At 46.1% G+C, this 14,632-nt stretch overlaps 1 protein-coding gene across 1 annotated transcript in view; it reads right to left on the bottom strand.

Moving 5' to 3' along the window:
• Window positions 1-446: 446 nt before the first annotated feature.
• Window positions 447-14,632, bottom strand: part of nmbr (neuromedin B receptor) — a gene marked incomplete at both ends in the record, with an annotated part of 36,136 nt that continues 21,950 nt past the window's right edge. Inside the window, 2 exons of the mRNA XM_084484311.1 lie at window positions 447-624; window positions 5,125-5,363. Of these exons, the coding sequence (XP_084340437.1) occupies window positions 447-624; window positions 5,125-5,363 (417 nt within the window). The remainder of the gene's footprint in view (window positions 625-5,124; window positions 5,364-14,632) is intronic.

Raw genomic sequence — 14,632 nt, 5'->3', positions numbered from 1 at the left:
ATGAGTTAGCCCAGCTGGTTAGCAGCAATCAGTCTCTCTCTCTCTCTCTCTCTCTCTCTCTCTCTCTCTCTCTCGCTCTCTCTCTCTCTCTCTCTCGCACACGCACACACACACACACACACTCCCAGCGTCTGTCTCTCCTTCCTTTGTACACGTTTGTTCCACTGAGTTCTCTGTGGCTCCGGTTCCAGAACCTTTCTCAGAACCACGCTGGAGGAATGGACTGTGGTTGACGTTGGACGAGAGACGAAAGTGTTTGTTTTCTGCTTGTCGGTGGGACAGTGTGTCTCCTTTTTTTTAATCTTTCAGCGTACGATGCGAGGTGTCCGTTTGGACGCTAAACCCGATGAATTCCCTGCGCGGCGGGGAGGCAGTCCCTCTGAGTCCCACTCATCCCCCTGCCTGGCTCCCGTACTCGTCAGTCGTACTCGCTACTGAAGCGCACTTCAGAGCGCCACCTCCGACCTCTGGCCGCCGCCGCCGCCGCCGCCGTTGGTGACGTGCATGGCCGACCCGACGGCGGCGGGCGCGGCCTTCTTGATGGAGGTGAGGCGGATGTGGGAGGTGCTCTGCAGGTAGCTGGCCTGGCGCTGGGGGCGGGGCGCCCGGCCGCACTGCAGCTGGCTGGAGGAACCAATGAGAGACGAGGCAGAAAGAAGCGGATTATACACACAGTCAAAGCACCGACTCAATAACAACAAACTTCGTTCATAGAGCGCCTTTTCTGCAAATATTACAAAGCTCCTCATAGCGAGTACAATAGATACAATACACCACATGGCAAGAAAACCCGACGCACAAAGCATCTATCATCTATTATATTCAAGTCATTATGAAAATTATCTCGTACTCCAGCCACTTTTCACAGAATACGGGCGCCGTTGTGCTCAGCAGTCGGCTATCATTTACCTGACGGTCCCCGAGGTAATAACTCGCTCTTTTGGTGTTTGTTCAGCGAAAGAAAGAAATAGGCTGGGCCGTGACAGGCAGTTCGACGGCCGCTTAGTCCACTGGGTTTGCATTGGCTTCTGCTCAGTCGTAACCCCCCCATCACTGCTAGCCAACCGGAAGAAGGTTCTCCAAATGATGTATTTTCCGAGGTCTTGGTTCACAAAGTCCGCAGCGTTATCACGGGCTGAAGATAAATGGGTTTTTGTGAAGCATTGGGCGCCGTTGACGTCTATCTAGTCAACTGTTGGACGGAGGGAGGCTTTCAAACCAACAGGGCTTAGAGATACCGATAGTTATGATATTATAACTCTACTTCCATGATTGTAGGCGTAGCCGTCTAGGCTTCGACTTCATAATTAATAAAGTAGATAATTGTGGTAAAGCCACACTCACGGCTCGGCCCCGCTGGGGCCCTCGGGCGTAGCAGCCCTCCCCGCTCTCTCTCTCCAGGGGCCGCCAGTGGGAGCTCACCACTTTGTGGATGGAAGTGCTTAAAACCAGGGGACGACGAGTCCGCAACGTCCGGCGTTACTCACTGGCTTGTCCAATCGCGTGGCCGAAACGCACGCCGCAAGACACGCTCATTTGCATAAAGTGACCTGAAGTTCGACTTCTGTCCTTCCCTTTTTTACGCTCACCGCCACCACCCGCCCGCCCGCATGCCAGCCTTCCCAGAATCCCTTGCCCCGCGCGTCCAGCAGGCCCCCAATACAAAGCGAACGGGAGGCCCCCGTGTTTGGTGGGGGGGGGGCCGGGCCCTCAGCCCCGTCTGTCTCTCGGCGGTCCAGCGACCTCGGACCCCGGAGTACTGAGCTGACCGCTGGCTGTCCGGGGCTGACGCCCGGACTTCCTAAGAAACTTAATCGTTGAGGTGTGATATGCCGCTTCAACCTCCATACGTCTCTCTCTCTCTCTCCCTCTCCCTCTCTCTCCCTCTCCCTCTCCCTCTCCCTCTCCCTCTCTCCCGCCCTCTCCCTCTCTCTCTCCCTCTCTCCCTCCATCTCCCTCTCCCTCTCTCTCTCCCTCTCTCTCTCTCTCTCTCTCTCCTCCTGCCAGCTGGCTCACGCGGAGCAGAGCTGTAAATCTGCCTTGAACCAGAGGGCCACGGAGGCTGTGCCTGAAACCATTGACTCGTTGACTCGTTCCCTAATCCCCATCAAGGGGCCGCTACATATGCAGTGTGAACGCGATGGCATTCGATCAGAGATCTCTCCTCATCCCCAGCGTCTAGGGGTTAGACAGAATGGCGAGAACTGCCTACAGACCTACACCCGTTGATTACACTTAACAGGAAATTACACCTTCCTGGAAATTATGCCCTCCCGGATCGGAAGCAGAAAGAAATGTATTGCTCCTCTCCAGAACCTGCTGCAGGGCGAATTCAGATCACCGGCAGAACCCAGTCTACAAGAATGGGGAAATTAAGATTTTCCAGCGACTTTGTTTAAAGACATCTAACCCAGGACAAGAAAGAGGCGTTGCTATGACAGTGTTTACACACACACACACACACCTTCTGCACGCCCTCATATCAGGGCATGCATTAACTCTCTTGTTTCCACCCAGTCTCAGCATGAAAACCTTGGAGAATGTTCTTAGTCTCTGGTTGAGTGGCGTTTAGAGACTGACTTGTGAGACTACTTTAGGACATTATTTAGGGCTCTGGTATGGCAGGAAATAGGGGGGATTTGAAAGAGATGGAGAGAAAGAGAGGGACGAGAGGAGTACAGAGGGAAATGAGAGAGATTGAGATAGAGTGGGAGAGAGGGAAGAGACAGAGAAAAGAGAGAGGGAGAGAGATAGAGGGGGAAGAGAGGGAGAGAGAGGGGGATAAGATAGGGAGAGTGGGGAAGACAGAGGGGAAGAGGAAGAGACATACATGGAGAGATAACGGTGAAATGAGAGAGATAGAGAGAGAGGCAGAGAGAGAGAGAGAGGGAGGGCTAAAGAGAAAGAGATTTACCAAGTATGAGAAAGTGAAAATAAAATACATTTCCTGCAGAAAATGTGGTAAATGTTGCAGTGCAAAGTGAGGTTGAAAATATGTTTGAATAAAGCAAAGAAATGTTGAATGGCTAAATCAAGTGAAGAGATTTGAACAGAGGTCAAACGTTTTAATTGGAGTACACAATGTAAACATGCTGGAAACAAATAAAGTGTTAGCATTAAACAAATAGTGATAAGTGAGTAAGCAATAACTTAAATCAAGTGAAAAGATTTTAACATAGTTCAAAAGTTTAAAGTCTAATTGGAGAAAACAATGTAAACAAGCACAAACACAACATTTAAAAAAAATGCAAATTGTTGGAAACAAATCAAGTGTAAGAGGTAAACAAATAGCTAAAAATTATAAAGTTTGAATATATTTTAGAATATATAATACAAAATGTAATAGCTTATATAGTTTGAAATGTTTGAATCAAGTCAGTGTTACACTCACTTAATCGTAGAACAAGGAGAAGAATTGTGTGTGTGTGTGTGTGTGTGTGTGTGTGTGTGTGTGTGTCATCTGTATTAACTTATCACAGAATGACATGAGTAATAGTGTTGGACGTTGATTCTCAGCTTTCTATGACATAAACAAGTATGTGTAGTTAGCATGTCGTAAAAAATACAAGTTTATAACTACATTAGCGAAGAACCTAGCCTCTAGCCATGTGAACGGGGGTCTCCGCACACAACACCTGACGCCTGATGAATCATTGTAGCGCCAGTGAAACAAGAAATACCGTTACAGTTGAAGCTTTACATTGTGGGTTCTAGGTTAAGCATTGACATTGTAAGCCCGGTTCAGACCAAAGATTGGCGACACAACGACTTGCAACGAGACTGTTTTGGAAAGTCGCAGGGGAAAAGTTGCAGCAGTGTGAACTGCCCAGTTTTTAGAACATCTCAGCCCGTCTCCTCGCAAGTCGCAAGGAGTTGCGAGTTGCAAGCAGTTGCGTCGCGAATCTTTGGTCTGAACTGGGCTTTAGGCTTGCGGCTTCTGAATTGGTTAGCTTTTGTGATATCCGCCTTGGGCTAGAGGGGCTGGTGTCATCAGACTCTGAGCAGGCTCAAGGGAAGACTAGGAGACCAACTGGAAATATACAAGCGGGTTTAAAACTAACGGTTACGGTTGAATCTAACTAAACGGTTGAATCTCAAGTTGAAATGATATTGAAAAACCTGTTTAGATATATTTAAAGATCAAGTGTGTTGCTTTTTGTTGTTAGATGTTTGAACAACGTTGGTTAAAAATGTACTGAGTCTGAAGGAGTTGAGGTCTCGGAGGGATACACAGACTTCCATTATAAAGTTTAACCTTTGGATAAAAAAAGTATTTACATTTAAAAGTAGTAGCGATCGATTCAAAGCAAATTTAAACAAATTTAAAAGCGGAAGGGAATCTCTAGGTCAAACATTGGGGAGGAAGTTAGCTCCCAAAGTTTGTAGAGAATGCTAATGAAAGAATAATAAAGCCTGAGAATAACTAAATGTTGAGCGCTGTGTGAGGGCCCTCGCCTCATTACACAGACAGGTGATCCTGATGAACTGTCTGCCAAAGCTGAGACACACATTTAAATTCCCTTCATGGAACTTCTGAATGAGCGAGAAAGAGACAGAGGCCAGTGTTGTGCATGAACTAGTTCAAAAGAACTAGTTCAACTAGTTCAACTAGTTCAACATTGAACAAGTTAATTTTTCTATGAACTTTGAACTGAACGTAATATATTTTTATCTAAAGAACTTGAACTTGAACTAGTTCAGATTTTGTGACATTCTGAATTGATGCTTAGGTCCAAATGACATGCTTATTAAATAGAGTTACTGCCTTAGTTGTGATGAATGAAACAGGTGTACAAATAATACACCTGTTTCAACAATCTACAACAATCTGAGATTGTAGTGATGAGCAGCAGGTAATGGAGAGGATTCATTTTAAAAGATAAGCACAGAATACTCACTCCAACAGTTTTTCTTTGGTTTCTAAAAAAAATGAACTGAACATGAACTAGTTCAAAACTGAATTGGTGAACTATGAACATGAATTTATTCATTTTCTTTTGTATGAGCTGAACTTTGAAGTGTGAACTTGCACTGACGGAGGCAGACAGTGAATGAGCCGGAGGACACGGGAGAGAGACAGAGACTGAGACAGTGACGGGTACCGCCAGCTCAAGTTGGGGCTACCTGTTGAAGTGTCGTCTGAAGCTGTCGCTCAGCAGGTACAGGGCGAAGGGGTTGACGCACGAGGAGGAGAAGCTGAGCACGCGGGCCAGCAGGGTGATGATTAGGTGGGCCAGGGACAGGTCCATCTGCTGGTAGTGGAAGGAGCGGTACATGTAGAGGACGTGGTTGGGAAACCAGCACAGAGCGAACAGGCCCACGAACACCAGCACGATCTTAGCCAGACGCTTCCTGGTCTCCATCTGATAGGAGGAGAGGGGGAGGGGAGAGGGAGGGGAGGAGGAGGGGGAGGAGGGGGGAGACATGGAAGGGGTGGAGGAGAGAGGGAGGAGGGGGGAGACATGGAAGGGGTGGAGGAGAGAGGGAGGGGGGCAAGGGGAGGGTGGAGGAGAGGGGGAGAGAGATACAAGGGGAGGGTGGAGGAGAGGGGGAGAGAGATACAAGGGGAAGAGGGAGGGGAGAGATAGTCAAGTCAAGTAAATTTATTTGTATAGCACATTTCATATGGTATACACAGACTCAATGCGCTTTTAGGAAAAACAGAAAAACACTACTAACCATAGGGTGGTTTGAATAGGCAGTCAATGTGACAATCAATTTTAAATGATAATCAATTTCAAATGATGTATACATTCAAGTTAAAATGGTAATGGTAATAAAATGAAAATGAAATGAAAATAAAAGGATAACTAAATAAAAATATTAAAAATATATATATATATGAAATAAAAACAACACACCAAATAGGAGAGACCTGAATTTAGCCAGAAGCTGAGGCAAATAAATAGGTTTTTAGTCTGCTTTTAAATTAATTCACTGATTTGGAAGATCTTAGTCCAGACAGAAGAGAATTCCACAGTGTAGGGGCATAGTGACTGAAAGCACCATGAGCAGAATTAGTGTTTATCCTAGGGATTGAGAGAAGACCTTTGCTTGAGGACCGTAGGCATCTGGCTGGATTGTAAGCAGTGATCATGTCGGAGATGTAAGATGGGGCTAAGCCATTGAGTGATTAAAAAATATATAGATAGATAGGTAGAGAGAGAATGAGCAGATGAGGGAGGGAGTAAGAGGAGGAGAGAGAAAACGAGGCGGGAGGGAGGGGGAGAGAGGGGAAGGGGGGAGAGGAAGTGAGAGACAATGGGGTTGGGTCAATTGGGTTCATATTTGACTTTCACAGACACAAAACGTGTCAGTGGAGTGCGTGCGTGCGTGCGTGCGTGGAAGACGGCTGGTTGAAGCAGCACTTGGCCGGGTCGGACTGATTGGACTCTGGGGCCGGTGAGGCTGCACACCTGTTGTGCATTAAGCTATCAATGTGTAACAGGTTAAAGCAGTCATCGGCACACCAACTCCGGGAGAGAGCTCCTGCATAGAGCACCATCTGTCTATAGCATTATACTCAACCTCCACAATGAGACACTTTGCAACATCACCTCTATGGGCTGTTCTTGTTATGGGGGGGGGGGCCTGTCAACGGCACCTGTGGCATGAGCATTGCTACAGTGTGTATGGAAGAAAATTTACCTTACATTATTATGTTAACATATACTTTTTATCGGGCCTATATGCTATATAAATATAACAATGGTGGAGAAAAGCTTAAAGAAGACATGTCACCACTCCTCTCTAACAGTGGCCTAGAGTGGTGCCAGAAAGTCTGGTGATTGGCTTGATTGTGGCGACTCACTGACATAGAGGTCTAGAATCAGGGTGAACTGAGGTTAGCCTAGGGACAAAAGAACAGCTGGACACTCCACTAGATGCCATAAACTGTTGCTGACCCACTCCCAAAAAACTCAGACATGTATGTGCAGGAGATCCAGATGGGACAAACATTCTTGATGGACAGAAAGGGATACATAAGGAGCAGCCCGTGACCAGCTCTGGAGTTCTTTGTCAAACCAACTCGGCTTTGCTCTTACTTGTTCGCAAGTAAAAATAAAGTCTTTTGTCATTCTTGCTCCGGTCTCCTCAAACTCTCTTATTTAAGTTATAATGTTAAATGCGGTTTATCCACCACATGTGCAAATGAAAATGAAAGAAAATTAAACCTGATCTGGACGTGTTTTCATTACGTACGAAGAGGTCGCTACACATTAAGTACTCCTAATAGAGCGTGAGCAGAGTTTCAGGCTTCCTCAACTGTTCAAGCCGTATACAAACGTATGCAAATGATACACGAAATGATGAAATACGATTAAAGTAAAGAGAGAGAGACAGCGTGACAGAGAGAAGGAATTTGAGAAGACGCACAGTCAGACAGCCAGAGAGAGATGGAGGGAGAAACAGGTGGGAAGAAAGAGATATAGGATGTTCGTGTGTTTAAGAGAGAGGGGGAGAGAAAGAGAGAGTTACAGAGCGGCAGACAGAGGTGGGCACAGAGACAGGAAAGGAGAGAGAAACAGTGCATGTTTGAGAGAGCATGTGTGAGAGAGAGGGAGATGGAGAGACAGGGGGAAGAGAGAGACGGAGAAAGAGGCGATGAATAAGATGGTGGAACGTAGATATGGTGGTTAAATGAGTATCACGCTGGGGGGCTCTTGGGCTGGAGGGCTTCGTGGTACTCAGAGATGTAGCTAATCAGAATCACTCACACTCCACCGTACTGTGCTGAGCACTATACAATCACCATCACAATCACAGTGTGGTATAGTAGTACTCTATAGTATATCTGCACATACAGTACAAGGGAAGTGGCTTGGTGAGGACGGAGCCTAATATAAATGAACCAACAAGCAAATAATTAACAAAATAATCAACCGGAACAATTCAAGCCAAATTTTAATCAACATTATTTACATACTAAATAATTTAGTGCGTACACAGCAGGGAAGTCCTCTAGCGCCGGTGAAAATAAACAATCATGGATATCCTGCAGGCTGAACTCGTGCTGATATTGATTTGTTTCATACAGTTGCGGACCGGTGAAACTCCTTCTCCCTCATCCTGGTGCTGAATGTGTTAAATGCGACGTTCCGTCTCCTCTTTGCTCCATGTTGAGCCACGACTCATTTTCACCCGACGGTCCGACAACGTGCTGCTAATCTTGGAGTTGCCGCTAATCATACAATCGTTCCCGTAATGCGCGCGGCCGAGCGGGAGCCGGTTACGTCAAAAGAGGCGTACGATTGTTAGAACTGGGTCGGACCGAGGTGCGGTCGCTTTCACGTCTCAAGCGAAACCGAGCCCACCTCTCCGGCTGGGTCCCGACTGTTTGGTCCGCTCCAGAGTTGGATGGTTTGTATTCACACCAGCTCAAAGGGTCCGCACCGGGGATTGCTTTGGTTTAGTTCGAACCAAACAAGGCAGGTGTGAATACGCCCTAGAATAACTATAAATGATGTAGGCTGCGAAAGGCTATGAGGCAATGAGAGAACTAGAGGCTTTCAAATGGGTATTTCATCTAATTATACACTTTAATTTGAATCAATATAAATCATGTAGAAGTGTGCGAGTATGTGACGAGGCACTGGTCCTGTTTGTGAGCGTGGGGAGTCACGGTGACTTGGTTATCCACACGCCTCGGGGCCTTGAGGTGTCTCAGCATGAGGCCACAATGTTCCTCATTGCTAGAGATGTCATGGCAACTGATTGACTCATTCATTTCGAGAACTCGACAAAAGTGTGAAACTGGCACAGCTAAAATATTGGAAGAACGATTTCATATCCACCCAAATTACCAGGCGTGTGTGCGAAATAAACCATTTTTTAAACACCATTCCTCCATATTAACTTTGCCAAAACATGTGGCTAGCTCTGTAGCTTCGGCAATAGGTGAGCCTAGCCTTGATTAAGATGGGCAATGAGTGCAATTTCTTTATTTCTTTTAGAGCATTTGATTTATTGTTGTTGACAGTGGAGTAGATGGAGATGTGGGTATACTCTTAATTCTCTAAAGCGGCCGTCCAGCCAAGGATAAATGACCTGTGTTATAAACAGAGACATGTGAGACTTCTCTTGCATATTTAGTTCACCTCAAAATGGGCCAGTAGTATTTGCACTTAACTTCTGCTGCTTGGCTTCAGGGAATAAGGATCGTTATGAAATCCACAATAGTTTTTAGGAAAAACATCCTCGCCTACCTACCGCTATTCCCCTCTGTTTCAGTCCCTTCAGAATGTGCTGTTTCTGGTGTCTGTAGCTTTAAATGCAAATGAGCTGCTGCCCATTGCATACAAATGAGCTGTCAAAGTGAACCACAGCATGGAGGAGAAGTGATTGTTGCTGTTTGCGGACACCCGGAGCTCTATATCTACATAATATAAATATCATATATAATAGGAGTAAGAGTAGGTGCCGAAACTGACTGGAAACTGTAGGCGGGGTACTTTCAGAAATGCATATCTCACTCAAAAAAGCATGTACGGAGTTATTTCAAAGTTTGTATGCATGTGGCAGCACCAGAGCCCCAAAACAACGCCCCGTTTTCATAATATGTCACCTTTTAAAGAGCCTCTACAAAATTAGTACATGAGTATCTGTTGAGATTTAGATTGTGTTCGATTAGAGTTTGTTGGCATTTCTTGCATCCCTTATCCCCACCTTTCATGAACTCCCAATTGATTCTATGAAGAAATTCAGCCGGCCGTTCTCTCCGTGGAGAGGAGCCAACATCAATACTCCATCCTGCTCATAATCATGTTTTCAGCCAATCAATGTGCTGCGTGCAGCTCTACATTTAAATAAGGTTTGACCCATTTTAAATAGATTTAAAAAAAAATAACTTTAAAAAAGCAATAGTTCCATCAATTGTGGTGTGCTGCCTCACCACAGTATCTGTCAAATCTGCGTAAGAACTCAGCCGGGCCGTTTGCTGGCCGTTTTGCCGTTGTTTGTTCAGTTTGTGATCTCATCGGAGTCCTTTCCAAACTGCCGAGGAGTTGTTGGCAGAGAACTGCTCTAGCTTCTCAGAGCAGTTTGGCAGTTTGGCCTCGATCGCACGGCCAAACCAAGCTGTCCGGGTCTCGCTGTGATCCCGGGTATGCTATTGTTCTAACTCACTACAGCTGTCCCCCCCACCCCCGGACCCCCCCCGCGTGTGACGTCCCGGTCTCTGTGTGTTCCGTGATGCCGTCCTAATAACATCCCCAGTTCCTCCACCGCTTCTCTGCGGCTCAAATTCTTCGGTAGCGTGTTTAGAAAGCGGTCGTTTCTGGCCGCACGCCTGTCTGCCCGGGGGTCTTGGCCATCGATCCCTGCCGTGGCGTTGGGCCGGCGGTCGGCAGCGGGCCACTGGGCACATGAACATCATCCCACCAGATTCTCCGAGCCTTCTCCCAGGTCTCGGAGATGACGTCATTCCCGTTCATATTAGGACTAAATAGTGCGTTTGGGTTTGTGTGTGTGATTCAGAATGTTTGTTTGTTCCGTCGCAGACTCATGCGTGTTCTGTTGTGTTGTGTCCAGTCCAACGGTCTGTTCTGCAGCGCCTCTGAGGGGCTGCTCCAGACATCAGGTCTTCTCTTCAGCAGCCGCGGTGCAATCAGAGGAATGGATTGGACTGTACAAACAGACTATCGATCCCGCCCGGAGGCGCCGCTGCATTCCTTCCTATTGAAACTAACATTTCAAGCATCCTTTCAAGCCCGCCCGTCAAAAACTCTGACGTAAGTTAACATATTGTTGTCTCATATTTGACCACTTAGTATTCCCTATTCATAAGCCGCTAACAACTCATTATCCTAGTCCCATATGCAGGTCCCATATGTCCCATAGTCCCACATGCAGGCCCGCAGCCAGGATTGATCAAAAAGCGAGGTAGTGCCGTGTTGCTGATGAAACATTTATTTTAGGCAAAACTGTTTAGTGTGTGTCTTTGTACGAGTGCGTCGCTGTAATCATAAAATATATATAAAACAATAATTGCATGTTCATTTCCTGCACTGTTTTCTGTGCTGTACCTGGGGGGTGATGAGTGAAAGTAGAGTAATCCCCTTCTTCGTTGGGGTAACACCAATGGTGCCGGCCATCTCCACTGCTTCTTTATACATGGCAGTGAATCTCTCATCACTTCTCAGGCTTTCGATGACTTCAGCCACTTTCCTTCCTTCATCATCAGCACTAATTATATCCACATCTGGAGACTGAAGTCGTATTGTAAATGGCAGTATATGTGCCACCTAGTGGTGGACAAGCGGATTAACACGTTTTAATTACCCTTTGCGTTGTTATCACAGAAACAAAACCTAAGGAAAAAAATACCGGCGAGGACATGACCTCGGTGTCCTCGACGGTAGCTACGGTCCTGCCCGTATGTTGGTGTGGAGAGGGAGAGACAGAGGGAAAACGAGATAGAGAGGAGAGGGAGAGAGTGGACAGATATTGATTAGGATTTGCACCGAAAAAGGTTAGAAATATCAACCATGTGTGCGCTAACCTTCTCCTCTAGTTATGGCCTAAGTGCCGTGAAACACCTACACACATGCATTCAGACATACACACACACACACACACACACACACACACACACACACAGACAGACAGACAGACACACAGACACACAGACACACTGTGGCAACCCGGCCCTTGCCAATCAACTTGATGCAGAGCACTTGAGGGCCAGGGGAGAGCAGACCTTAAATAGCCTGGTGCTCCAAGGCGCATTCAGGGCTCTCTTGGCCTGGGTGTGAGGAGAGTCCAGCCTTTGTGGCGGTGGCGGTTCCACCCAGCGGAACCGGGCTGGGGATCCCGCCAATTATCTTTGTGTTCTTTTAAGTAAGATACTTTGTGATTGATTAGAAATTGCCTTTGTGAAGAAGGCAGTTCACTCAACAAGGCGGGTTGCCACAACACACACACACACACACACACACACACACACACACACACACACACACACAGGAAGACCCCCTGTGTGTGTGTGTGTCATACAATAACATACACACACACACACACACACACACACACAAACACAGGACAAACACATCATCCCCTCAAAGGGCACCACAGCGCTAGAAGTGCTTTTGCGTGTCTCAGAGAGTGTATTAAAGGAAGCGTTGCACTCCCCTGGAGAACCGCTTCTCCCCGCCTTTTCCAGCGATGTCCAAAAGAAACCAAATCCCTGAAGGCTTTGAAAGGGGCCGGGACCCCGAGACCAGTCACCTCGGGTTCACACCGTCGCCACATTCCACAGCTCCAGCCGTCCCAGACGCTGAAGGGAGAGCTGTGCTCCTCCTGGTCCCGTTTGCGGTGCCAAAACGGCTTTGCTTATTAATGTTTTAAACTCACCGCCAGACTTCACACTAACAACATCACAACAATAACAACCGCATCACCGCGTGCAGCGCAGCAGAGTTTTGGCGTGTAGCCTTGTGGTGGGGCAGACGTTTAATATTTAGATTAATATTCAATGCTGCTGCCGGCTTGTGTTTCAGTTTCATTCCTCCGCTCCTATAATGTTTCAATACAATTTTATTTCTCATCAGGTTACTTTGTGAAAACAAGGTTGTGCCGAAGGTCATTTTCGTTTCGATTTTACAAATTGGCTAGTCCAAAAAAACAAATTAATTTAAAAATGCCTGCTGCTTTTAAATTCAACGTTTAATAACTCTGTAGTTTGCCTAGATGAATTCTGTTTTGTTTTTACAAAACAGGACCAATCGACCCATTTGGATTCTTATATAATGAACACCAATTATGGTTAGATAATGATTCCAGAGTTTGAAATCCAAATTTTCTAAACTTTTCTTAAACTTAAATAATTGGACTAATAAGAGAGCATTTCTGGGCAGGAAAGAAATCATCAAAAAGTCTCCATTTCCCGTGATCTTTCCCTGCGTATCACGCCAGGTATGAAACTGACTTCAAACTAACTTCATTTACTAATCATGAGAGAGAGAGAGAGAGAGAGAGAGAGAGAGAGAGAGAGAGAGAGAGAGAGAGAGAGAGAGAGAGAGAGAGAGAGAGAGAGGAGGAGAGAGAGAGAGAGAGAGAGAGAGACTGATTGGAAGTAGTCCATTGCTGGATGAGGAAGATTACCATCTCAGCGGTACATTACACAGTCTAACGTTATCGTGGATTACGCTCGCTCACGAGATATGGAACCAGCCCGTAAATGTCGAATCATGAATCAAATGTCAGATAGGGACAAAACAGAAGCTGCTTGTGGAGGTCTATGAGGAGTACAAGCATATAATAACTCAAAAAGGGAACACCGTAACCATTAATAAAAACAGGGAGGCCATCTGGCAATCTGTTGAATGCATATGCAGTATGAATATTAACCTTTTAATTGAATATTGACCATGGATTTGATATTAGGGAGATAGTCTCGAGGTAACGTGTCAGACTTGCATCCGGTCGTCCAATTAGTAATTAATCCACAATTAGTAATTTAGGAAGGATTACTGGAGAAATCAAATAACTTTTCATGCCATTTATTTTCCATTTCTTTGAATATTCTAAACGGACTAATCATAGTATTTATCTCAACAGAAGTGGCCTCGGCTGCCTGCCGAGAAACTCGCCTGAATGGAATTTACGTGGCTGACAAGTTCCCATGCAGCAGTGTCTTTGTCGTCGTGACAGTGGCTTTACTCTCAGCGACATTGATATTTACATTAACTTTACCATGGGTTTTTGCAAGTTATATTTGGCTTCTAGGGAAATTGTAAGACATATTTATTATATAAAAAGTCAATTATTAGGCCTACTTTCTCTGACAAAGCCAACGCCAACGCCAAGAATTGCCGATCGCGTCCGTGTGACCTCTCCCCTGTGATAGCTCTACCTGTGATAGCTCTCCCCTGGGATAGCTCTCCCCTGTGATAGCTCTCCCCTGTGATAGCTCTACCCTGTGATAGCTCTCCCCTGTGATAGCTCTCCCCTGTGATAGCTCTCCCCTGTGATAGCTCTCCCCTGGGATCCGGAGGGTTAACTCTGGGGATATGTTTCTTCATGTCTGACTGAGTAACCTGTCAGATCCACGGTGCTCTTACTGATTCTACCGGCCTATCACAAAGGTGCTTTTCTATTCTCTATTACAGGAATTCACTGGTTGATCAACAATGGATTGATTGTAGTTTTATTTGCAGGACCAATATTTGGGACATAGCAATAAGCGACGAAAAAACCCCATCAAAATAAGCAGTCTAGGAGATTTCTAAAGAAAAAGTTGAAAAATACATCTATTACACAAATTGAGAATATATCTAATTCTATGATAATCTTTAAGTATTTTGGTATTGAATTCTACCTCTCTGCTACGGGATGGTGCACAGCCTGCGGGAGGAATCCTTCCTTCGTCAACTGGCGAATAATACACACACACACACACACACACACACACACACAAACCTAGACACACAATTGCACACAAACAATTACATTCTCTTTCACACACACACACACACACACACACACACACACACACACACACTCCCACCAGCAGGTGGAGGGAGCTGGTACGTGCGCGCCGCTCTGGGGCTGTGCGTTGCCAGATTCCATTATAAACACATTACAGACAGTGTGGCGCCATTACCCTGGCCCTGCATCACGGCTGCCAGGCCCC

Source organism: Micromesistius poutassou (assembly GCF_964030765.1).
Source record: "Micromesistius poutassou genome assembly, chromosome: 19".
NCBI lineage: Eukaryota > Metazoa > Chordata > Actinopteri > Gadiformes > Gadidae > Micromesistius > Micromesistius poutassou.
This window is presented reverse-complemented; position numbering and strand designations above follow the sequence as displayed.